The 27259-nt window shown below is 33.4% G+C and overlaps 1 protein-coding gene across 4 annotated transcripts in view; it reads right to left on the bottom strand.

Moving 5' to 3' along the window:
• The window catches only part of LOC129745762 (mucin-2-like), a 161196-nt gene that overhangs the window by 66863 nt on the left and 67074 nt on the right, over window positions 1-27259 (bottom strand). For all 4 annotated transcript variants that reach the window (XM_055739086.1, XM_055739088.1, XM_055739090.1 and 1 more), the window contains exon 3: window positions 23632-23705. In XM_055739086.1, the coding sequence (XP_055595061.1) occupies window positions 23632-23705 (74 nt within the window). The remainder of the gene's footprint in view (window positions 1-23631; window positions 23706-27259) is intronic.

The following is a 27259-nucleotide window of genomic DNA, read 5'->3' as shown; positions in this document are numbered from 1 at the left end:
GAACGAATTCGAATGCAAAACATGAAATCATCAACGGCAGTCTTTTCGGTAAACAGCACGTTTATGATCACAGTGCAGGATAAGGGTAAACGAAAAAGACAATTCGGCACTTATATCGTTCGAGTACAGGAAATGTGGTGTTAACAAGATGATTAAATCAAGATTGCAAGCAACACTTGAACAGCGAAAATTCCCACGGATGCAGAAGATTGATAATGACATTTTCTCAGGAAACCGTAAATTTTTGGTTTTTTCAATCACTATGCGTTGAGCTTCATACAATAATGATTTCAAAATTAATTTTGCATGAAGATGTTTTGTTTTTATTGGAATGTAATGAAGGTAATTGTACTGAGTCAGGGCCGTAGGAAGAACCGACTCATGGAGGGGGTTTTGAAGACTTATTTTTACCTATAATTTTTTGCCCAACAACACACGAATAAAAAAAATAAAACAAATTATGTTTGTAACTAGATGATTATTCATTTTAAAGGACTCATTAATAGTTTTTGTATGAAATCGTAACTTTAGAGAAGACACGAATGCCACAAGGATGATAAAGTGTCATTTAAAAAACCTTAAAAAAGTAACTTTAAAACAGTGGTCCTTAGCCTAAAGGGTGAGCTACATTTTTATAATGAAGTCAAAATATGAAGTTTGCTTTCATCGATGGTTAAAATTTTTGAATTTGTTTAAAAGTCTGGTAGATCAAAGTTATTTAATTTGGGCATAAAATACGTTCTTTTTAGGGCAGCTTTCAATTTCTTAAAAAAAACTTATTCTATACTCAAATCAAACAAGCCCAATCTTCTAAACTCTCTCGCAAATTCTAAGATTCTAACCTTTGATATATTATGAAATTTTACAAAATAAAAAACAGTAAGAGATAAAAAAATTTCGGATCAAATAAGTTTGATGCAAACTTGAACTAAATTTATGATTTTAGTTTGAAATTAGGCTTTAAAAACTGCAATATTAAAAATATTTAACAATACACTGAAAAAATAAAGTATTTAATGCAGATTTTTTAAGTGAAGATCAGGTACATGTTTCTTTAACTGGGAATATTTTTAATGAAGAATCAATTTCATGACAAAAATCTTGTGAATGATTTTTTTTAAATATTATTTGAGATATTTTGCAGGAATCATAACTTTGAAAATTTACTCAAATTCTACTTTAGATTTGTGATTTTTAGTTGAATTGTATGTACAAACTAATTCTGATTAAAAATATGATATTTGGAAATTGGATTGACAAGCAAATTTTTAAGTACATGTTCTCTTGAATTTCTCAACTATTTTATGTTGATTGAAAAACTCATTCAATTGAACTTTGAATCTGTTTCCAAATTTCTATACGATATTTGAAATGTACAAAAAATATGATTTAGGAATCTTACTTCTAGATTAGAACTTTATTATCCAAGCCTTTGAGCCCTCAATCATGAATCTACTATTTAAATTCTGTAGAGCTGGTTTAATCTTCATTCATCATTTCAATGATTGATTTTTGATCTGTTTTGTGAATCTGGTTAGAAATGTGAATTTCAAATGATGAAACTGAATCTGAGTTTTCAATTTTGGATCGCCAACTAGAAGCTTTATATGTTTAAATTTTGTGCTAAAATAAAGTATAAGAATTTCGAATATGAATATAAAACAAAATTCTTCTTTTTTTTATAATTTTAAATCTACTGAAAATGCATGTGATTTTCGAGAAACATTATTCAAATTTTATATGAAACTAGCTGACCCGGTGTGCTTTGCTACACCTTTCAAAAACAAATGATATTTTCAGAAATTATTCAATTTTTATTGTTTTGTTGATATTATTTTAAATCAAGTTATAACATCATTCATAAGCAACCGCTATAAAATGAGAGCTGCAGCTGGAGTTTCGAATGGCAACACAAAGTTAACTAAAACTAATATTCTTGCTTTATAAATTTGTGTTAAAGATCTGATAATTTTAATCTTTCGGAAACTGTGTTAAACAATCTTAATTTTAAAATATGGTTGTTTTTGCTTGATGTGTTCTGGATTTATGCTAAAAAACTTTTTAAGAGTGCCCCTCCCTTGTCCTTCCCTTCACCCCCTGCTGAATGGAGGTCGTGATCTTTAATTATCATACCCATTTTTTTTTCGTTCCCAAAAATCCTCTTATATCAAATCTAGTTCCATTGGTTGATAAGTTTTTAAGCTTTAGACTCTACACTGTAAAGCGTAAGGGTCTATAAAAATCGTAGAACCATATCTCGTAACCAAGTACCTTTCCATGCCATATTTGTTTTCATTTTTTGGCTTCGTTAGCATAAATTGAGAACTTATGCTAACAAAATTATATTGGGCTAACCTCCCTTCTCCCATATACCTACTCACTGAAAGGAGGAACGTGTGTTAGATAATCATAGAATCATACCAAAATGATTTTCCATGTTAAGTTTTGTCCATTTCTCGGATTTTGTAAAAAAAAAAGTTAAATGTAAGCTTTCCTCTTTCCTTCCTTTATTCCCAATTCAATCATCCCACTGCAAGAAAGGAATTGTTTGACGTAAAAAAAATCTTGTAATGAAATACCATCTTATGCCAAATTTCGTTTGATTTGCGTTGTAAATTCTTGAGTTATGCATAAACTTGAAAGAAGTACCATCCCCTTCCGTTCTCCCCATTGAATGGAGTGGTGATAACTTAATATTCATAAAAGTATTTTTCTACTCAAATACTTACCAAATTTTATTTCATTTGCTTTATTAATTCTCGAGCTATGCAAAAAAATTGTATGGAAACCTCAGTTCCCCCTTTATATCTTTTCACTGAAAAAAGTGGGGCTTCCATATATAATAGAAACATTACTCGTACTCAAATACCCTCACATGCCAAATATGGTTAAATTTGCTCGATCAGCTTTTCAGTTATACTGAAAATTGTAAGGGAGACCTCTTCTCCCCCTTTTCATCCACCTTTTTGAAGGAGTGAGGGATACCAAATATTCATAGAAGCATTTATCGTACCCAAATATCGTTCCATGCCGAATTTGGTTCCCTTTGCTGTTGTAGTTCTTGAGTTATGCAATAACTCTTTCCTTTCTCCCCTCTGGAAGAAGGAAGGGGTCTCAAAAATCATTAGAACATGTCACGTTCCCAAATATCCAACCATGCCAAATTTGGTTCCATTTGCTTGATTAGTTTTTGCGTTATGAAAAAAATTATAAAGAGGCCTTTATATCTCCCTACCGGAAAGAGGGAGGGGTCTCAAATAATCATAGAAATATTTTTCGTATCCAAATACCTTCCCATGCCAAATTTGGTTCCATTTGCTTTATTAGTTTTTGAGTTATGTAAAAAAATGAAAGAGGCCCCTCCCCCTTTTAACTGCAAAAATATGGGAGGGGTCTCAAATAATCATTGAAATATTTTTCGTATCAAAATACCTTCCCATGCCAAATTTGGTTCCAATATCTTGATAAGTTTTCGGGTTATATGAAAAATTGTAAGGTAGCCCTCCTTTCCCCTTCCTATTACCCCAGTGAGAAGAGTGAGGGGTATCTTATATTCATTAAAATATACCTCGTTCCCAAATACCACCCCAAGCCAAATTTTATACCATTTGCTTGATTGGTTCTCGAGTTATGCAAAAAATGTCTTTTATTTGGGAGGCCCCTCCCCCCCCTTCATGTTAGGGGGAGAGGTCCTAAACCATAATAGGAACCTTCCCCGGCCTCCAATACCCCACCCTGCCAAGTTTCACGTAAATCGGTTCAGTAGTTTTTGAGTCTATAGGGAACAGACAGAAAGACAGACAGACAGACAGACAGACAGACAGACAGAAATTCATTTTTATATATATAGATGCAAAACCGAATTTGAGCCAGGATTTCAAAGCAGCTTTCCTTTCTTAATTTCTTATGATTACTCGAACTGAAAATCAATAATCCTAAACTTGATACAGAATCAGAAATACGAAAATATGATATAATTTTTGTTATGGGAATATGTAACCAGAACCTTCAAAATGGGTTTGATTTAAAATTTAATATTCAGAACTGAATTTCTATAATAAGATTGCCAGATTGCCTGGTTTTAACCGGATTGGCTCAGATATTTAATATAAAATTTGGGAAAAGTCCGGTCCGCCCCGTTTCCCAGATTTCATTGAAAAAGCCCGGATTTTGCCTCGGTTTTTTTTTTCATTCTCATTCTTAAATCAAACTAAAAAAAAACAATTTGTGTAGTATTTTTTTTAACTATGCGTCCAAAATTTTTGCAGCAAGTTTCAAAAAAATAATCATGAAAGGTTTTTTAAAGTTTTTTTTTTATAGATTTTTGATGAGCAATTCCTAGGTTTTGACCAAAATTGCCCGGTATTGCCTGGATTTTGGTCGACAATTTTTAAATCAAATACCAGGCTTTTGCCAAGTTTCAATAAAGAACAGCATGGACTTGTCCGGCCCGGATACGTGCTGAAAAAAATCTGACAACCTTTTTCTATGAAACAGTGGGAAAATTTTGCGAACTGTAGCAGATTTTAAGCTTGGGATGGATTTTTAAAGTTTTTGCATTAGTTTTTAGTCCAGATAGTTACTCTTGAATATCTTTGCTCTATTATCATAATTTGATTATGAATTTAAAATTTTGAGTCTAGAGTAGAATACCTCGCTTGCTTTTTTTGGACCCTCATGGGGGGGGGGTTTAACCCCCAAAACCCCCCCCCCCCGTTCCTACGGCCAAGTACTGAGTTTATTATCATGGAACTGTTCTTGAATGAGACTAAACTCCTGTTTGGTGTTTATTATAACCCTCCCGAACGCGATTGCTCTGAGTTTCTTCTTAATCATGTACAACAGTTTGCTTTAACCTATAACGCCTCTTTTTTCATTTGAGATTTTAATGTGGACCTTTCAAAACATTCTTTGAGAAAACTCCGATTCAAAGACTTCTACCAACTTCTTCCATTCTACCGGCTGCTCTCTACTTGATTTACTTATATCAGATTCACCTGAGAGCATACATCGTTTTAGCCAAATTTCTTTACCAGGCATTTCTCATCACGATTTAATCTTTTCTTCATTGAATTTTCCAAAAGTTAATGAACCAGACGGTTACTGGTTTCGCGATTATAAAAACTTTGATGAAAGTGCTCTTTTCACGACTCTCTCTAATGTTGACTGGGATACCTTTCTAGGTATTGAAAATTCTGATATGCTTGTTGAGTTATTTAATAACTTTCTGATGAATGTTCATGAAACTATATTTCCTCTCAAATTCAGAAAACATCGTAAGAATGTTTGGTTCTCTAATGAGATAAATCATGCAATGATAAACAGGGACTTGGCTTACAACACTTGGAAACATTCAAAGTCAGTTGAAGATAAAAATAAATATAAAATATTGCGAAATAAAGTTAACAATATAATTTTAAAAGCAAAAATGACGCTTGATAAAAGACGATTTAACCTGGATGTTCCAGCCAAGACTTTCTGGAATAATTTTAAAAAAAAATTGGACTAAGTAAATCACAAGGGAACACTGATGCAACCAACTTTTCTGCTACTGAGATTAATGATTATTTTACTTCGAATTTTTCAAGAAATATCACTGAACAAAAGCATTATCCAAATGTTTTTCAAGTTTCAAGTTTAAAGCTTTCGAAGAGTATGAAATTATAAAAGCGATTAATTCAATTAAATCAAATGCGATAGGAATGGATGCTATTCCTATCAAATTGTTCAAAATATTACTGCTCTACATTTTACCTGCTATTAGCCACATTTTTTATATATCTTGAAAACTTCCAAATTTCCATATCAATGGAAAAAATCTAAAGTTATCTCCATTCAAAAAAAGGCTAAACCTGGCACGACCTGTTAAACTTGAGACCTATCAGCATATTGAGCGCTTCTTCTTAAATTTTCGAAAAATTAATAAAAAATCAGATAACAGATTAGGGGATTTTTTTTTATTATCTGACGGGTTTGCGCCGGGGGTCTTCAGATTTTTCCCAAAATTGAAAATTTGGTTCATTTTTGTGACTTTAAAACACACGTATTTTTTCAGATTTCTAACATTTTTATTTTTCGAGTTACATAACTCTGTTGTTTCTCAACGGAAATTATAAAATAGCACATCAAAATGCATTGAAATTTTATCAGCTTTCCAAATAGAATAGTTGAAAAAAATTAAATAATGACCTTCAACACGAAAAGTTGTAAATAAACTTTAAATGGCGTCTAAAAGTACCGTCTGCACCACCGAATATTTTGCAAAAAATACCATTGTATAGCTCGATTTATGATGCAACTTTCATCTGAAGACACCAAAGTGGGCCATTAACACCTTGAAGAGTTATGAAAGAAATAATGACAATAAATCTCTTTTTTTGCATCGAAAACAAACAATGGTGGAACAACTGCACTACATATGGAGATAGCAAGCACTTCTAACAACATGGAAACAAAAGAACTTATCAAAGCTGGTGAAAAACACTATTTTTTCGTCCTTTTCAGACTGCCCCTACTCGCATAACAGTCCCATATGAATTTTCGTCATTTTAGGTCAACATAAGGCTTCAACATAAAAGACTAAAAAAAGAGGTTGTGTTCTAGAAATTTCGAAAAAATATCAATTCGTGGCTGGCCTATATGAAATATAACAGTTTCATATGTGAAATACAACGGATTTGGTTACTTTTCAATGTTTTTTTAGGCGAAATAGTCTTTGGTTTATTGCTTTGAATCATTTAAACATTTTTTTTAACTCACTTGATGTCGAATGATGCACACTAGTTTTCGAAGGCAGGTCTGACTTTCTTAGGAATGACTTCCTGAGCGAAAAACTATCAGATGCAATCAAAAATCGTAGAAAGATTGTGGAATTACAATTGTACACATGTACACAATACACAAACTGCTTAACTCGAAAAGTATTTTAAAAGAGATTAACTGACATGGCTTAACGAGGGGCAATATAACTAAAGCAACATTTGCAGACTTCGGAGCATAGTTAGTGAGATAGCCACAATTTAAATAAACACCTCAAAAACAAATTTGAATGCAACCCAGTACACCTAGGTTACCATACTCGCGCCAACATAAATATCCGCTAGACCACATCACCCGAAATATAAACGTTACTGAATTTTTTTCCAAAAGCGAAGGTGATATTTTAACGTCTCTTATTCTAATACTTATCATTTGTAACTTTGTTAAAATCTTCAATTTGTTGATTTCTGATTTTGAACGGAATTAAAAAGAAAAAATCACAAACATTTTTGTTTGCAGATTCTGTACACATGATTTTTAAAGTTCACTTTATTAAATACAAATCTTGCACGTTGTACTTCCTTCAGATTCGTTCATGCTATGTGATCAGTGTACTTTTATAACATGATATGCGATTTAAGAAAGGAAATAAGCCAATCAAGCTGAAATTTTTCTATTTTGTTTCATGCAATTGTTTTTAATATTTTTCAAAGCATTTTCTCCTAAAAATCTTTAATCAACTGAAGCTAAAAATTTAGTTTATTGATACGTGCTAATAAATAAAAGTAATCTATTTTCAATTAATTTTACATAAATAAAAATCATCAGCACATTTTTTATCTTACCAATATTTTTAATATTTTTTGTAATATTTTTTCCCGAAATATTCCATACAATTGCCAAATATTTGCAATAATATTTTTCGGTGCCTCTAACCAACACATACTTTTTAAGTTTTCATGTTCTATGGTACAAAATGAGCTATTTTGATAAACGAGACATGTGAATTTTGTTGTTGTATCGAAAATAACGCATCCATATCTAGTATAGAGGAAGTGGGGATTCATTATCCCAACTTTTGATAAGCAAACATTCTATGAAAAGTTGAGCAGCTTATTCGATCTGAGGCGAGTGAATTAAATGTTATTTGATTTTAAAATTATCTCAAAAATTTACTAACATTTAGAATTATTTGAAAAAAATTGCCCTCAAATACATTTTGTGGGTAGTGCCTACAAAGTATAAAGGTATTTTTAATAAACATTTTTCAATTCAATTTACTTAAATTTCATGGTGCAAGAACAGGAATGAACAATTTTATGTGTTTTAATTTGTAACCCTACCTGAGTCTTGTCTGAAACATCCGCTTATTCGTAAAACACAAATTTTTAGAAAAAAATGATTTTAATTTGTTCGCTAAAGAATGCTGATGGTGTCGCCTTTTCATTGTAAGGAGTAAAAACTGTGGTCTATATTGGTTAAGTATACATAGTTTGGAGGATACCTCGTTCCTTTGTACATACGGTCTTGTCATGGAATGTCATGTAGAATTTTTAAACTCAATTTTGTAATTATAATTTTGCTTGTAAAAACCATCCCAAAGCCATAAGATAAAATAAAATGCTGTCTTATGCCTAACTTAATACAAAAAAATCCAATTGAATATGCTGCTAATTTGATTATTTTTGTTGAATCCTGAAATTAACTTCATTTTCTCTTTATCAGTTACAGCCAAACTCAACAGCATTGCAAGATATAGATCAAAACACTAATGAGAATGTTCAAAATACTCAGCGTCAATTATCTTCGATGAATGATGGAAATAAATTGATAAATTTTCTAAACAGATTTTATGTAACAGACTTGAGGTTTCTTTTTCCAAAACTCGGAAAAGGGAAGCTTGGTGAGTTAGAGAAAGAGTGAGAAAAAGTAAAACAAAGGTACATACCTAGTGAAACTGGGCGATTTGGCTACATTTCCTTGACCGGTACGAGTGCACGTGGATTTGTCTTAATGACTGTGCAGAAGAGTGCTTTTGTTTACATCGCTCGATCGAAGCTCACGTTCCGCACCTAGCGATTAGGCATTAATGTGGAAGCGCGATTAGTTTTCGATATTGATACGTGCTTTTCGAAATTGAGCCCATAGATTGGGCATTTATGGACAGCGAAACCGCCAAAAGGCCGTCATCGTAGTCGTCTGGCCCAACCGGCGGAGACCGATCAGCTTAAAGGGATCATAAATAATCGTTTTACGATGGCCGAGAGAGAGAGGCAACTAACACGGCAGCCTGATGGGTGCTTTTACTACCATTCCATCATCAATTGTGGTGCAAAACGAAAAACCAGAAATGAAAACTGCCAATCTAATGGTGCGATTGATGGGTTCATTCCACGGACGACGACGACGACGGGAAGAAAATTATTATCAATAGCTGGAAATGTTGGAAACAAATTGCGATGTCGTAACACATAGCCTATGCACTTTATGGGTTCGTTTATTTAACTTTCATTGCTTATGATGATTGAAAAACTCCATGGATGGCTTGCAATGATTATTGCAGTGCTATGTTCTAACACTGTGTAAGTAGACTTAGTCAGATGTCTTCAAAGTATTTAAACCATGGAAATAGTATTAAATTTAGATAATTTTGTTTGCTTTGTAGATGTACTAGCTGATTCCGCACGTACTCCGTTTCGCTTTTAACTTTTAATATGTTAAGAAGAATTTGTGTTTAAATGGTGAAAAGGTGCATTTTCACGACAATACTGCATGGAATAATAAACAGTATTTATGAACGACCATCAAGCTTGTGCAAATTGAAATTCAAAATAAGAAATTGTTTGACCGTCGAAAATAATACACGTGTAAGAATTTTCGTCTTCTTCAGATACATAATAACGAAATTATAGCCAATCCATCCAAAAGTTCATATATACTACTCAATTTTCAGTAATCTGATACAAAATTTATAATCTGTAATTGATTGCCTGTTGCATAAGGAGTGATTATTTTATAAAACAGACACCTAGATGTTACGATAAAAAGTTGACGTTTTACTCAAATTTGATGAAACTGGTTTTATCGTGTATAAAAGTTTGTTGACAACGCAGTGATTTTTTTTTTTTGAGAAAACGACTGGATTTCGTGAAAGGGGACGAACTGATAAAGAAACCCTTTTTTTATAATTCAAAAGTACTGCTCAGATAGACTATCGTGTAGAAATATTGCAAAGCGCGTGAAACGATCGAAGTCTGCGGTTTATCAAATCACCAGGAAGTTTGGAGAACACCATACTCTTGAAGATTTGCCAAGATCCAAAACCAGAAGAGGCACAGTGAATCCACAAATGGAGATGAGTGTTAAGCTTTTGTTGTCACATGAACACAACTCTGTTCGAAGAATTGCCAAGAAAGTGAAAATTTCCGTTGGGACCGTCCAAAACATAAAACGAAGGAACCACATTAAGACCTACAGGAAGCGAAGACATCCTAAACGGAGCGCGGAACAGCACGAACGAGCGAAGCAGCGATTTTGGAGACTGGGGTGGAATTATGAATCCTATTCGATTCGAGTTACCCGTTTCGAGTTAAACTCGAATCGAATTAGCATCAGTATTACGAATCTCGTTCAAGTTCTAAATTTTCACGTACTAGATTTCGAGTAAATCGGGTAGTAGATCATCTCGAAATGTTCCATTCGAATCAAGATCGGTAATGCCAAAGTTGGTCGAATCGAACGAAACTCGATTGTTTCGAGTTCCATAATCCCGCCCCTGGATACGATTTTGAAGAAGCAAAGTGACCGTTGCATTTTGATGGACGATGAAGCTTATTGCAAACACAGCCGCTCTTCCTGGGCCGTAGTTTTTCAACGCAATTGTTGGTAAGGAGGTACCTCGTGATAAGCGATCCATTGAAATCGAAAAGTTTGGAAAAAGCGCTTATTTCATCGATTTCAGCAATCGATTTCTAGTTCTGTAAAATTTTTTTATTGAAATGTTCGTCTCAATCCGATGCATTTATAACGTTATTATTGCCAAAACATTGAATAATCTACAAAGACGACCCCTTTTCTGACCCCTTGCCCAAAATTTTACACCTGAAATCAATTTCATGTGCTGCAAAATTTGTATTTCTGGCTAGATTAATAATATGGACTACCAGTTTCACTAAAACCCAATTTAAAATTAGATACTTGAAATCAATTGCTCATCTCTCAAAACCCCTTGTGCTAAATTTAATCTCCATCTGCTGAATAATCACAAAAATATTGCAAAAATAGTAAACAACTAATATGGACGACCCCGGACCCAAAATTTGATACTCGTAATGCATTTTCCATTCTGTAAAAACCCCATGTGCAAATTATCATCCCCATCCGATGAATAATAATGACAATATCGCGAAAACCCGATTGCCGACCTCTGACTCATAATTTGCCCGATCCTTAAAACGCCCGTGTACAAATTTTCACCTTAATCCGATGAATGATAACGTCAATACAGTGAATCCTCGATTTTGTCACCCCCATGATGCATTTCAGGATGGCAAATTGGGGACAGTGACTTAATCGAGTAATTTAAAAAAAAAACACTTTTTTTAAATAATCCTGTTGGAATCAACCAGAAAATGTAATAACTGCTAGAGGGTTGATTTGTAACTGGTGAATGTAATCTTAACGTGGAAGTTTCGGCTTCTCAGTCAAAATATTATTTAAAAACAGTACATTTACTTAATGTCGTACGTTTCGGCCATGATCTTGGCCATCATCAGGGAAATTCTAAAAGATTTTTTCCCCCTATGGATTTCTTTGTTGGATAGGAGGCCTGCGTAAATGATACTCACACCTTGGACATCCTTGCGTGAGTTGACTGCAACCAACCAAACACGCTCAACAACGAACGCCGAATCACCTGATCCGATCAAAACATAAGCAAACCAATATCACATACAATCACCACAGAATCCAGCTCCACTTTATAAAATCACAGATAATAAAAATAACAAGAAGTGAACGCTAGGAGACAGACATATTAAAAACACCGTACAATTTCACAGTTTATTTGAAAAACCTAGTTAAAAACAAATTAAAAATTCAGCTACTTGCTAAACTTTCTACATCAAAACAAATTATAAAAAACTGATAGTGCTTATTTTGAAAAATAGGTTCGGAAAATCCTACATAAAATCAGTCATAAGAAATGCAATAGACACAAACAGTACACACTCCGTAAGTCGAACACTTTTTGAAATGTAAAACAGATAATTTTAAAATACAACTAAAAATCTTTTAGAATTTCCCTGATGATGGTCACGATCATGGCCGAAACGTAGGACATTAAGTAAATGTACTGTTTTTAAATAATATTTTGACTGAGTAGCCGAAACGTCCACAATAAGACGTAATTACTGCGTCATTTAAAACAGTGTAGGGTGTTTTTTGTGTTCCATTAGTTGATAATTAATAAGTTCAGTTTCTTTTTCATCGAAATATCACAAAATTTTGTTGCTATGTTTCTCAAAGCACTCTGTTTCGACCGGTTTTATAAAGAAGAATTAATGATTCCCAATGATCTAGCATTTCAACCTTTTATCCTTAATTTGGAAACATGTTAATTCTCTTCAAACTAATTGAGATAAGATACTTCTTTTGATATTGGTGGAAATCTGAGTTAAACGAAGCACACAGGAGTATTTAACCCAAAATCCTGATCAAAACCTCAAATTAAAAACTTAAAAAGAAAACTAAAGTTTTTAGGTTTTTCGGTTATCTAATAGTTGTTGTATATTAGTTTTGTAGGTCGAAATATAGATGTACTCAAACTATTTTTTTTTCTTCCAAAATGTGGCAGAAACACCTTTATCTTAGTGCAGGCAGTGTTACTTGTACAAAAATGTTTATATTCCGGGCTCCACCGGGCATAGTTTATCATATCACTCGATTGCTAGTAACTTTTTTAAACATATCCAGAAGAAAAAAAACTAAGCATTACTTACAAACTCGAGTTATTTTCAATTCTGAAATTTAAAAGTTTGAGTGTATTTTGTCTCTATCTTACCCTAAGAAAGTGAACGTGTAATGCGTTTACGTTGTGTTATACAAACATTTGTAAATAGGTTTGGTTTGTCTGCTCAAAAATATTAGTGTTCGTCGTTTCTGATGGATTATTGACTTTTTTGTATCGCATTTTTATGATAACAAACATTTTATAAGGGTGCAGCGAATGATTCAAAAATGCAAAAAAAATTAATTCTGGAAATTTGTTTTTTTAGGACTTTTAACGGCTACAGTCTCGGATTTTTTAGTAAAAAGGATTGTTTTTTTTACTCTAACGTTTCGATCCTTATTGGATCTTCATCAAGGAAGAAAGTTTATTACTTATGAGTCAGAATGGGGTTTGTATGATTGAAAACGACGAAAAATTTTGTTTAACTATATTAGAACGAAAAAAAGATATTGACAAAGTGTTTCCTTTGCGTACTTTTGAGTGATACTTGCTCTTTGCCCGCCCAACTTAAAAAAAGTTCTAGAAACCACAGTGTTTTTTTGCTTTTATTTCGTGAACAGTTTGTAGGATATTTTGAAGAGAGCATGTGGAAAATTTTCATAGATGGCGAATTTTATTTGATTAATATTGTTCTTAACGTAATCGTCATGGAATTTAGTGCAACTTTTTTTAAAAACATAAATTTCATCTGAAAGGAGTCTATATTTTCCTCCTTTTAAAATTTGTATCAGATTCATGAAAATTTTACCTAAATTCAGAAAAAAAAATTATTCTAAATACAACTTGCAAATTTTTTTATCTTATCGATTGTTTACGATTTTTTCATCAGTACCGTAGATGAGATTTAAATTTGATGAAATGGTAATTAAACATCAAATCAACAGGGTCTCGAATGGCAGTTCCTTCATAAATTGAATATTTGTTTCTAAAATTCTTAACATTTTTTCACAAACGTAATTTTGTGGGTTTGTATGTTCAAAATCTCTGTTGAGTTCTTCGTGGGCTTCAATACTTTATTTCCTGAAGAATCATTGACAAAAATATCTATATACAATTACAAATTATAAACCTGAATGTCAAAAAAGTTCAGAAGAATACAAAATAAAATCTCAACTTGCACTTGATTCGAATGTGTACATTACACATAATTCTATCACCAGGTATTAAAACATTTATTGGCAGAATACAACGAAGGCCTAGCAATTGGCAAAATCAATAATAACCCAAGTACCGTAAAACGGGGTAACTTTGATCACCGGGGTAAATTTGATCTACAATAAACTTTTCCATATTATCATCAATAACTCAGTCTATAGTTTGAATTTATGAAAACTGTTTTCTACGTTAGAAAGCCTATTAGTTTAGTATAAATAGGCAAAATTTGGTTTGTATTTGAATTTTTTTTTTCGGTTAGTAAAAAATCTAATTTCAAAATCTTAAAATATCTATTTTTCCAAGGCTCGCAAACAAACAACTCACCATATTATACTAAAAAGCATTTAGAAGCAAACGGGTTGTTAAATGTGAAAGAACAACTTTTTGTCTATGTATATGAACAGTTATAGTGCTATTGTTATAGTCATTTAATGATAAATGTTTGATATTTAAAAAATAAGGATATTTTCCAAGAGTAAGCCTGTATTGGACAAATGGATAGGAACCTTATCAAATCGTTAACTTTGAAGAAAAAATGAAAATGGAAAAAGTGGGAGGGACCAGGGGAATGTGTGAAGGTAAAATTTCATTTGTATTTTGAAGCTCAAACTATTTAGCTATTATAATTATTTTTGCCCCTAAATGTAGGCAGCGTCATAGTTATTTTTTCGATTCAAAATATTTTTAAAATAAAACGTTTAAAATCAAGGTTAACTTGATAAACTAGCATTTGCAAATGTTATGAAGGTGTTTTGTATGCTTTATGATCAAGAAAACTCTTTAAAACCGTCGGAATAGAGGCTGATCAATGTCACCCCAAAGCATCAAATTCTGAACTGAGACGATATCGATTTTTGAAACAAATTTAAAGAGGTCTAATAAATGTCTGCACCCATGTTTTACGTTCATAGGAGTCCAGTACTGGCTTCAAAAATATAAAACACTAGCTGATTTTACCCGGCCTTGCTCGGGTTCACATAAAAAAAAAAATTAAAATAGATGTTTGCTTAACGAATTTTTGAAAGTTCTTTATTCTTCATTATAATAAATTTGACATGATTGGCCATGTAAGCTTTGTAAGTTTTGTTAGTTTATTTAAGTTTTGATTGTGATTATTAACAAAGTTAATCGTTTTCATATTATTGAAAAACTATTTGTTATGAGGTTTGCTAAAATAATTTCCCTTGAACGCTTATTCATCCAATCACGAAAAATATTTTAAACTAAATTTGTCATATTGCTTTGATTTATCTGAACATTTGACGAATATTTGACACACATTTTGAGGAAAGTTTGGTCCGGCCCGGTTGCCCGAATTTCGTTGGAAAAGTCGATATTGCCCGAATTTATTCACTTTATTTGAAAATATAACAAAACGCCTAAAATCTGATTTACATCCGGTGATTTGATTAAAAAATAATTAAAAGTGTTTTTTTCTTGATTTTTACTGAATAACTCCATGGTTTTGACCAAATTTGCTCAGATAAAGCCCCGATTTTGTGGTGAACATTTAGAAATCAAATGTCCCTGCCAAGTTTGTTCGGTCCGGATGCGTCCGGAAAAAATCTGGCAACCTAAAACCCATCTGTTTTATTTATTTATTTATTAAGTCAAACTTTGTAGACTACAATACTTAAAACTACTTTAAACTATTGTAAGCTATTGTTTTGTTGTTGTATGACGTAATTTTTAAATGCCCTTTTTAATTGTGTTTTGTTCATATAGTTACGTCTATAACTTCACTTTGTGAATTGTATTTGTACATCATTTAATTAATAGGTTGATGTTTTGCACAGTCTTTGTCATAAACTGTAATGTAGAATAAATGTTTATTTCTTAATTGACGGGAGGGTGCATAAACTTTTGTTTTGAAAGTAATTCAGGACTGTCTATTCTTTGTGTAACTTGTGAAGCTTGAATAGATTTAGTCTAATATTTTATCTTCAAATGATAACAATGCATTTTTCATCTTTTCCATGTGTTATCTTATGAAAATCAAATATCCTAAGCTTGTTGACGTATGTTACTGACCTCTTTGAAATATTATCCCACTTTTCAATATGGATGATCTCCCCGTAGAATGGTATATTCAAGTTTAAGTTAGAAATTTCTGAATAGCCTTCCGCTGTAACCTTGTTGAAGGCTACCTCTGCATATTTCAGTGTGCTTTTTTTCGCTGTTTAGTTCCACACTGTTTTATGATAAGTTGTTCTAGATGTTGAAAGTTCCACTAATAGTTTTTTTAGTTATCAAAAAAGACATAATCTCGGAGCCGAAATCATTCATTTTATAATGATAAAAATAAGGTGTTATATGAGTTACATTTCAATTTTCCTATTCTTTGACACAATAATTCTATTAATTATTGTGAAGAGTGATCAATGTAGAAATCCTTAGAAATTTTTCGTATGAATTCGCAGTACTAAACGGTTTTTGTTTCCTCATAATTGGAATTGGACACCATGATGACCATCAGTAACTCAAAATTTATATTATTTATTGTTTCCCCCTGTTGAAAAAATTCCTACATGGCAATCATAGCATTGAGATCGCAGCCTTCAACTCACAATCCTTAATTTAGTTTCTTTCCTTATGAGGAATTCAAAATATATTAAAATGGTTGGTTTCAAAAAGCTGGATGATTAGATCGGTGGTGGAGACTACCTTGAAAACCACTACTGTCCTAATCAATATTTTCCGAACAGGCAGCTAGGAGTATTTTTTTCATCTCAAAAGTAGACTTACTATTTCATCCTAGAACCACGTGCTTGTGCCCTGTGCTACAAACAGTAAAAGAAATAAAAAAGCCCGCCAAAAATTTCGCTATCTTATTTTTAATGATTAGCATGCTTTGATTTTCTGTCCAGTACACGTGAACTCGATGGTCGTTTCTACTGGCCAGTCCATGGGATGGTGAAAACAACCCGCCAAAGGGAAAAAAAGTCGGTTGACAAAATGGGTGCCATGACTTTTGGTTTGTGGGAATAAAAACGAAAGTTGTATGGGGGGGTCCCTTTTCTTAGGTAGGAGGGGCTCAGAACTATTACTAAAACCTTACCCTGGTTCAACTACATCTCTGTACCAAATTTCAGGCTGATCGGTTAAGCGGTGTGGATTTCTATAAGGTGCATACAAACAAACAAACATATATAGTCCAACTCATCTTTATATATTAGATGCCACATTCCCCTTAAAAGAAAAAATATTCGAAATATATTGAAAAAAGTGATCAATATTACCCCGGATTACGGTATCAATTTTACCTTTATTATGGTCAGCAAAACTCCGTTAGGACTATGGCATTAGACTGAGTAAATTGAGAATCATTTTTTGAATTCCTCAAACCCTGGGGTATTGGAAGCTTCGCCTTGGTCTAAAACTCATCCATGATTTTTTGCAGAATTTTTAAGTAACGTGTACATGAGTAAATTTTAACTTTTAGGTTTGTATGGAAAAAATTGATATTTCGTACTGAAAAATCAACATCATTTTTGTTTCTTTTGTGAAGCCGAGCCAGATTATGGTTTATGTGCCAACAACATTCTTGAAGACCGTAACTGCGTATCTTATTGAGCAAAAAAAGTTATTAGTTGTTTATCAAGGGTATGTCTTTTCGCATCCATAAACAATAAATACAATTGACATCACTGCAGGAACCTCGCGAAGTATTGCATGAAATGTAGTCTTGCAATACCGCACAAGGCACCCAGCAGTGATGTAAATTGAATTTTTTTTATCAATGCGAAAAGACATACCCCTGTTAAACAGCTAATATCTTTTTTGTCTAATAAAATAAAAGGTTACGGTCTTCAAAAAAGTTGTTCAGTGGAAAATTTCCTTTGGGAAAATCATAAATTGGCACAGAAACCATCAGCCGGCTCGGTTCCACAGAAGGAACAAAAATGATGTTGATTTTTTAGGACAGAATATACAATTTTCCCTAACAAACCTTAAAGTTCAAATTTACTCATGTGAACGTTACTTAAAAATTCTGCAAAAAATCATGGATGAGTTTTAAACCATGACGAAGCTTTTTAGATCCCAGGATTTGAGAAATTTATAAATAACCCCAAATCGACTCAGTCTACTATAGCATTAATCTTCATAAAAAGCTAAAGCGCATTATATGCATCACCAGAATTCTAATAAAGCTAAAATTATTTTTGGCCCTATCCTAGAAATGTCATCATGACCAATTTTTTGAACATTGATAAAATCATTATGCTTTATGATTTCGGTCACAAAAGCTTGACATTTCTTGTTTTTTTTTCGATTTTGGGAGTTCTTCGAGTTTTTTTTAAATTTTTTTCCAGCATACATGATGGTTAATGAATGATGATTGCGTTATTGAGATATGATCTGGTGAAATTAATCGCAAAAAACATTGTTTGAACCATATTACTTGACATTGTGAATCCATCAACATGGCGTCATTTTGTGCCCTTCGATTTTGCAACCAACATCGCGTTAGTCAATTCAATGCTGAATAGCTTTTTTATGGTCAGATAAATGGCTTACTAGTTTTATAATGGTTATGAGAGCCGTATAAAAAGCTAAAATTTGACGTTTCTTTCGCAATCCAACCGATAACACGATTATGATGAGTTCCTTATTTCTTATTTGTTTATTATTAGTACAGTAAATGAGGACAGACTTTTTAAATGAAAGGGGCTTGGTTGTGAATGACTTCAACCCTTGGAATTAACCATGGGTTGAAGTCAAATTTCGTTGTCTGACGCCATCTTGAAATCCAAGATGGTGGTTTCCGCTTAAGTTTAAAATACTGTTTTTTACTGAAAATCCCATCAGTGTTAAAATCGTATCTTAGAGTTAACGAATAATTGATGTTTATATTTAAATTAACTCTAACCAATGTAAAATCTAAAAAAAATCAAAAAGAAATTTAAGTATTTATTTGATTTAGCAAAAAATCTGAATAAACCCGAGTAAATTCCATAAAATTTCAAATAATATCCGGCCATCCCGGTCAGATTTCACTTTTCACGAATTCTTTATTGAATTTATGGACAAGCCTGGATATATGAAAAAAATCTGGAATAAACAATAATCAAAGTATAAAGCTATTTACTGTGAAATAAATACGGATACATCTAAGATCTTTTACTGAAACCATAAGTTTTTGATGATTTTGTAGCATTTTCAACATTACTTATGGATATTTGAAAACTTATCCAACATTTGTTGGAAATTTATACAAGTCTATTAGGTGATTAAATTTGAATAAATAAGTATTCGGCCTTGGCTACTTGGCTCAACTTTTCGGTGAGCCGAATATTCGGCATAACGCTTTTTTGGCGGTATTCGGCGCCAAATATTCGGCCGACCGAATATTCGGTACATCTCTATTCAAAATATAGTTTTTGTTATTGCATTTAATAACCATTTGAGAAGAATAACAATAAGGTAATGTTGTTTCTAAAATCCAAAATGTTGCCATAAAAGAACGGGGTCTGAATTGTGGTTCTTTTATGCGATTTCCAGTAATTTACAGAATTTTAGAGTTAAGCGAAACCGCCATCTTGGATTTTATTATGGCGTCAGATAGAGGAGTTCAACTTATACTCGTTTAGTCCTTTCACCCAATACTTATTTTTGGGGTTTCATGCGATTTTCAGTCATTTACAGCATTTTAAAGCTAAGCGAAAGCCATCTTAGATTTCAAAATTACATCAGATTACGAAACTCGACATATACTTATTGATTCCTTTCAACAAATACCCGTATTTAAGAGTTTAATACGATTTTCAGACATTTACAAAATTTTAAATTGAGCAGTAGCCGCCATCTGAGATTTCAAGATGGCGTTGGACAGTGAAATTAGACTTCTACTGGATTAGTCCTTTCACCTAATACCCATGTTGGGCCCACTTGTTGGGCCCTTTCACGCAACACTAATATTGTAAAGATATTCATACCACTTCCGGCGATTTGAAGTTTTTCAAAGAAATTTATAGGTATAGGGTAAAATACCTAGATTTCGTCAGTTTTTGCTTGTTTTGTCAGAAAAACCATGTAAATAAATTATTTGACTTAAGTTTTCCATTTCAAATATGATTGGTTATCTGAATCAAAATTTTTTCTTCATTCTCTACCCTTTTTATTGATCAAAAGTTTTGAAACAACGTTTGTATTATCCTTTTACTAAAACCTCTCGATGATCTAGTTTTCGACATTCAATTTTAGTTTTCGACACAAAAAGTTTTAGTTTTCGACAAGCATATTTCCACCTCCTTTGTTAGCTCAGGAATATGAATATTTGCGTAATGGAATTGCTTGTCTACTTCACGGCGTTTTTTACACCATGGTAACAATATAAACATGCCCAAATTATGGGTGTCGAAAAATAGATTATTAGGTGAATTTTCAGCGCTAGTTTTCGACAGCTCAGAAAACAGCTGAAATTTCATTGAATGCTAGCAAAAATATAAAATAAATTACCAAAAATATGGATTTCAGAGCCTTATCCATCCATTGATTCCATTTATGTTGTTTTTTATCGAATAAAAGGTGAGTTTTTTAGTGATTCAAAATCATTCTTATTTGGTCGATGGCATTGAATTTCACAGGTGATTTAGAATGTTACTTTTAAATTATTTATTTACTACTATTTAATTACTTATTTAGGAGACTTTTTCCATTCAACATATACTTAAGTGGGAGAACAAAAATAGAAAAATATGAACATAGATAGCTTGAGCCACCAAATAGAAAGATAAGCCTTTTATTAAAAATTTGTCGAAAACTAGCTCCTGTCGAAATCTAGAGTATCTACCCTATATATTTTTAAATTTTATCCCAAAACCAACACCCAAGACTTATCAAAAATGTTTAAAAATGGGAATTCCAATTCAAATATATGCAGTCTAAACTGAGCGTGTTCTGTTTTGACATCTTGATGGAGAACTGTCACTTAGCTTTAAAGTGATTTGATAATCTAGCACTGAGTGCTATTATAAAACATGCAAAGAAAGCTGGGAGCAAACTCCAAAGAAAACAACTGGTCGAAACAAGAGTATAAGCATTTTCACCGTCATAAAACGAGCTGCACAATAAAATGCTATAATAAACCCATTATGAAACTTCCTAATGCTAGTTGGCTTAAATTGTGTTACTTGGGAAGTCGGTTAAATCGGCTTGTCTACTTCAAGGTGTTGTTCATTTGAACGGTTGTCATGGAGCGAATTATTTGGAGAAATTATGTTCATCATATAATGTCGTGAGGGGAAATACTAAATAAATAAAAATGGATAAATGAAGTTTCATGGTGTTGTTCATTTAAAGTTCCCAATATATTCGAGATAAAAATTTTTCAAATTAAATTTAAAACAATGAACAATTTAACTTCTGCCACAGACAAACAGACAGGACACTTAGAAGAAAAATCGTCCAAATTTTCGCAAGATATTACACTGCCATCTTGTGTCGGTATTGCCTACCAAACAGTTTTGTCTAAAATGAAATGATCGAGGTAGCCTACGATATTGTGATATTTGAAAAAAATGTAAACAAACAAATTTTTTGTTGCTTTGAAGATTTGGCAATTTTCTTCTCGGTTTGATGTTTTGCTTGTGATCGAACATTTCATTTCAAAGAATTTTGTGGTTGAAACGGAAGGTTTTACGAGGATAACGAGGATCAGAAACTTCATGGACGGGGTAGCACAGTAAAAGGAAAGGAAAACGGAGTTTCGTCATCCATCACAGCTAGATTCTCTGGAACCGGATTGATTTTAACCATTGCCTCGTAAGCGTATTCAAAATTATTCAAATCACAATTTTATGTTGCAGAGTCATATCATAAAAATTAACAGCTATATCGTCCCGAAATAGGTAACCCCTTGAGTGTGAGTAAACCCCGTCGTGAACATTCCTCCAGCCGAAACCGTTTAGTGTTTATCAAATGTAACTACTTCAAATTAAATTGTGAATAAAAATTTTGTTTAAAATACAACTATCATTTGAGAACAAGCTGTTTTTGATTTTCATTTAATTTTGAGACCTCAGGTTGAATTATAAAAGCTTATTCATATTTTTTCTTATCAGATTTTCAACATTTTTGAGAACTATGTAAACAGCCTTAAATTTCAGGGGTTTTTTTATGAAAAATTAATCTGTGTTATCCTATAAAAAATAGTTATCATTTTAACAGGATTTAAATCTGTCAAGTTCTAAGGTTTTTTTCTGAATATAATTTTTGAGGGTTACATTACAATGCTTCAAGAGTTTCATAGGTTAAACTTTATTTCAATATTTCATCTGTTAAAATTTTGGCTCATCCTCGATAAATTCGCTTCCCCAAACATTTGTTGACCGGATTCTAACCGTTCCGTATTAGCGTCAGTTTTTCGAACGGATCCTCGGCAGTCTCTAGAGGCGTTTACCCTTGGTCCGGGCAACCGTTGTCGTCGGAATTTTATCGTCGTCTTAGGTGACGCAACATCTCCGGAACAGCTGCAGAACGTTGGCGCTGAATTTAAGATTCCTAAAAGCATACAGTACGACAGCCTTCCAGCCTTAAGAAAGAATTATTTGTTACTCCAGCAACGTTAAGTTGTGAAAAAATGCATCATCCGCGAAACGGGATACGACCCCCTCATCTGCACATCTCTCAGGGAAATAGCTCCTAAAATACAAATGTACTGGCTGTTACAAGCTCGGTCCTGCACGAAGCCAGGAAGTTTTACATACCAATCGAATGAGCCTTTGACTGATGTACTGGTCTGATAATTTCTGCTGATTGTTTCGATATATTTTTCAATATTATATCTTAAAAATTGATTTCTTCTAAACCGGGAATATAAAAATTCACTGGCTAAAAACAAACGGAAATAAACATACCGTTACACCATGGTGATAAATATACCATCATAATCACAGCTACCATGATGAAAACTTAGATTTGCTTTTTAGTGATTCTAGTGCACTCTTGTGGCGACATTGCCTAGCTTCGGAACAGTTTTGCGAAAAACGAAAAAAGAGTGTCCCGTCTGTTTGTCTGTGCTTCTGCCATTAATGCGAATTGATTCTTTTCGATATCAGCGGAACTTATGTGAAATGAGTTAGGGACATAACATTTTATTGATGATCATAACCACACATGCCAGTTATTATACGTAGGTACATTAGTCCACCATTTCAAACCAAATACGCCTGCAATTAAGTTGAGCTGCTCATTGAAATGATATTATTCCACTATAATACTAACAACACAAACTGGCCGATATCTGTCATTGTGAACTGAATTTTAGATTTAACTAAGCCTTAATTATAGTAAGCACTAGGTTACTGATTTGACTACAACTGGTCATGATTTGAATAAATAGGCAAATCGCATAACACAAAATTGACAGTTGCATGGCCAATACCGTGCACAATTGAAAGTAAGCCATTGCATCGACTGCTTCTAGTTATTGATGAAAATTGGACACCACAATTATTTACCATGGTAATCAATCACATAATCAAATTAATCCGATGAGCGTGAATAATGGTTGTAATTTGTTCCGATGATACATTTTTTTATTTTCAATATTTCTTTCACACAGGTTTTTATAACCATTTGCAGATTTTTGCATTGCATCTAAACTTTCATTTTTGATGTTATTAGGTTAATTTTTGGCACACTTATCTATAGTGCGACGTAATTGAGAAAAAAATTAATTTTGTTAAAGGTATGTATCTACTTACTGAAATGTCTAATGCTCTTGGTTCCGCATTCTCGGATTGACTACTTTCAACGCAAAGTAACGCAAGCCATATTCCTGAAAAAAAATCAAACAAAAAAAGTAGGTGAGAAGAAGTTGGGAGAAAATTGGATTAGAAATCGTCATTATTTGCGCATATGTACACACATTTCTGCATATTTGTCTCGTCTGGTTCGAGAGAGAAAAGTTGGAAATTAGATGTGATTACACAAAATGCTCGTTATAAAACCAGGTAAGAAAGAAAAGGAAAACTAGGTCTCACATAACCGAAATTGACATTGTCGTCAATCGAATGCGGTGGTTTCGAATAATTTCATTGCTACTGCTTAGCCGAGATGGGACTTAAGATGCCGACCGTGCAGTTCCACAAAAGCATTTCACAGTTTTTCACACGCGTTCGGCGACCTAGTGGTGCCCATTAAGCAGTCATGAATGGCAACATATTAGGTATCTGTGCCATTTCGCCTGTTCGAGTAGGAGCAATCCGACGTTGGAAGAGATCGCGCATATTTTGTCTAATTTTATTTCCCAAAATGCCACACTCCGTGAAGACTAATCGTGAGAAACTGACAACTCGGGTGGCCCATCTTGCCCGGAGGAAAATTGGCAAGGAAATTTCCCTCATTCCCTCATTCCCTCATTTCCAAACAAAATCTCCGCAAAGCGGACCCTATCGATGGAAGAAGATGGAAAGATAGGTGCACAAAACTACGGATCTGATAGTTTCGATCTCGATCCTCTGATTATAGTGGAACAGCTAATTAATCGATTGTTTTGGAAGCGCTCGGTCACATGATGATGGGTCTCTTGACGGGTGATTTTCTGCGCGCTTAGCGGTTGATGTTTATCTTCTTTATCCCATTTCATGGTTTGATTGTCACTTACAAAATTTTCAAGGAAAAACAAGACGTAAAAATCCTAAGTTTTTTATTAAATTTTTTTCAACTGACTAAGAAGTGCTCTGCTTGCATTGCAAAAAAAAAAGAAGCGATCTGGTCAGACATCAACAATGAATCTCTATATAGTCAAATTTGAAATGCAGCTTTGACGAGCACGTATATTTCGTAACATATCAATTCGTTGTAACAACAAGCCTTTTATATCATCTTGCGAGGAAATTCAAAAATGAATCGAGAAACGATTTGAAAGCGTTACTTCTAACATATTTTTTCTTCAAAACGATTTTTCCACAGCACGGATGATTGCATGAAACTGTAGCCGTAGATTCCAAAACCAGGAAGTGAGTATCATAACGAAATTTCATAATATGATGTTGTGAGAGAACTTTTAACCAACCTTAACTCTTCTATACACTATAACCACAGACAAACAGATAGGACACTTAGAAGAAAAATCGGTTGATTTTTTTTGCAAAAACCGATTACACTGCCATCTAGCGGAGACATTATCTGCCAATCATTTCCAATTTAAAAATGGATCATGGTCACCTATGATAATTCGGTGTTTCTCACTTAAACGTAGGTACACAATAAATTTATCATTTGTAAAGAGATTTCATTTTAATTTATTTCTGTCCCGCCGCCTCCAACTAGGTTAAGAATCACACACAACGAAATGTAACACACGAAGTGGTTCAGTGGCAGAATGCTCTCTCTGTAACACACGAAGAAACAAGAAAAATAGAATTGTAAACCCTACGGAATATAAAATAATGCAAAATATCTCTACGGAGCATAAAAGGATTGTAAACTCCACGGAGCTTAAACAGAAAAAACGTTGGTCTTATAGTCTCTGTATCTGGACCATTATAGGAGCTAATCGATAAGGCAGTTCCGCGTCGTGCTAAAAATATCATTGGCTAATTGAATCAGAAGAAGATTTTTTTCCTATTAACTACACAAATTTTGTATTTCAGGAGTGATAGAACCTATAACCACTGATCATACTGACAGGAAACTTAGAACAAAAACTGATCATTTTCTGGCTAATTTTTTTCGTCAAATTTAGCAGGTTCGCAATACCGACGGTAGAAGGTGAACCTACCATTTTTCCGATACAAATGCTCTGTAGGAAAAATATTAGCCCGATTTTATCGTCTAAAATTGCCTTTTTGTTTTGGATGTTGGGTGGCATTTTCTAACTGGGATAGCATTTCTTCAAATCGATCGATGCGCACTCTGGAATCAATATTGCGTACTGTTGGAAGAATTATTCAACAAACGAAATCGAGTGTCCAGTCAGTATGGTCAGTGCTATAACTGTGCTGTGCACGACGATTGTATCCCATTTACCCGAAAACCATTGCCCAGAATGAATTTTTCCCAGAATGACAAATACCCGAAATCAAACCCCAGAATGAACCATTTCCCAGAAAAAAATTTCCCAGAATGCACCATTTACCAGAAATTTTTTTCCCAGAATGGACCATTTCCCAGAATTTTTTCCCCAGAATGGAATATTTACCAGAATGGCACAAATCCTAGATTTTTCACCTAGTATTTTTATTTGTTTTTTTTCTAATGAATTCTTGAATATTTCATATGATTCGAAATTAATGTTTTCAAAATGATTTTTTAAATGAAACTACGACTTTGAAATTTTCCAACTAAATTTATTTTAGAACCAATATTGTGCTTTGTTTATGGTTTGGGTACTTTAATTGATTCAATGCTTACCATGGTCCTTTAAAAAACCGTTTTGGTATCCGACTCCTCACGCTGCGCGTTCGAACTTGAAAGACGTTTTGTCCTTCACGCTGTCGCGTGGCGGACGGGGCTAAGGGATCACCCCTAGCTTTCACGCAGACCTAGGAAGCCCCGGCAGACCTAGACCAATGTCTTAGGGCCGCCGCTTCCGACGGCGGGTCGGCGGCCTCCTCGGATTTGGGAGCTTCGGCGGCTTTGTGCCGCCTCAGCCCCTTCATCCTCGTTGGTTGCGGCCTTGCCGCAAAAGAATAAAGTTATGAAATCCCATTTTTTTCGTAACAATTCCTTTTTGTTTTAAATAATTTCTAGTAAGGGTAAATGTTTTTAATTTTCTGGGAAATGGTCCTTCTTGCGAAAAAATTTCTGGTACATGGTTCAGTCTGGTGAAAAAATTTCTGGGAAATGGTACATTCTGGCGAAAATTTTTCTGGGGAATGGTTCGTCTGGGGAAAAAAATTCTGGGTAATGGTTCTTTCTGGCGATTGGAGTTCTGGGGATTTTTCATTCTGGGCAATGGTTTTCGGGTAAATGGAGTACAACCGTGCACGACGATAAAATAAAATTAAATTAAAGCGCGGTGATAAACAAAATATCAATACCAGAAATGTAACCATTCTGTGACTTGCTACTTTTGTCAATTAAAGAGAAGTTACATACATAATTTTAAAAAGATATAACTGTAAACATGGGATATTAGTACTGATTTTAAAATACATAGAATTAGAAATTTGGATAATTAACATAAACAACTTTTTTTGTTCCTTGAATATTTTTATGATTTACATGATGAAAGAACGAGAGCGGTTAAGAATTTCATCTTAACAAATAACCACATGTTAAGGACCATGTTAAAGGCGATGGAATATCAAAAATTGACAGCAAATTTTAGGGAAACGTAATGCAAACAAAGCTGTTTAAAAAAATTGAAATTTTAAAAGATGTTTA

The sequence above is a fragment of the Uranotaenia lowii genome, chromosome 2, assembly GCF_029784155.1.
Source record: "Uranotaenia lowii strain MFRU-FL chromosome 2, ASM2978415v1, whole genome shotgun sequence".
In the NCBI taxonomy this organism is placed as follows: Eukaryota; Metazoa; Arthropoda; class Insecta; order Diptera; family Culicidae; genus Uranotaenia; species Uranotaenia lowii.
Note: the sequence above shows the minus strand (reverse complement) of the source record. Positions and strands in the feature narration are given on the sequence as shown.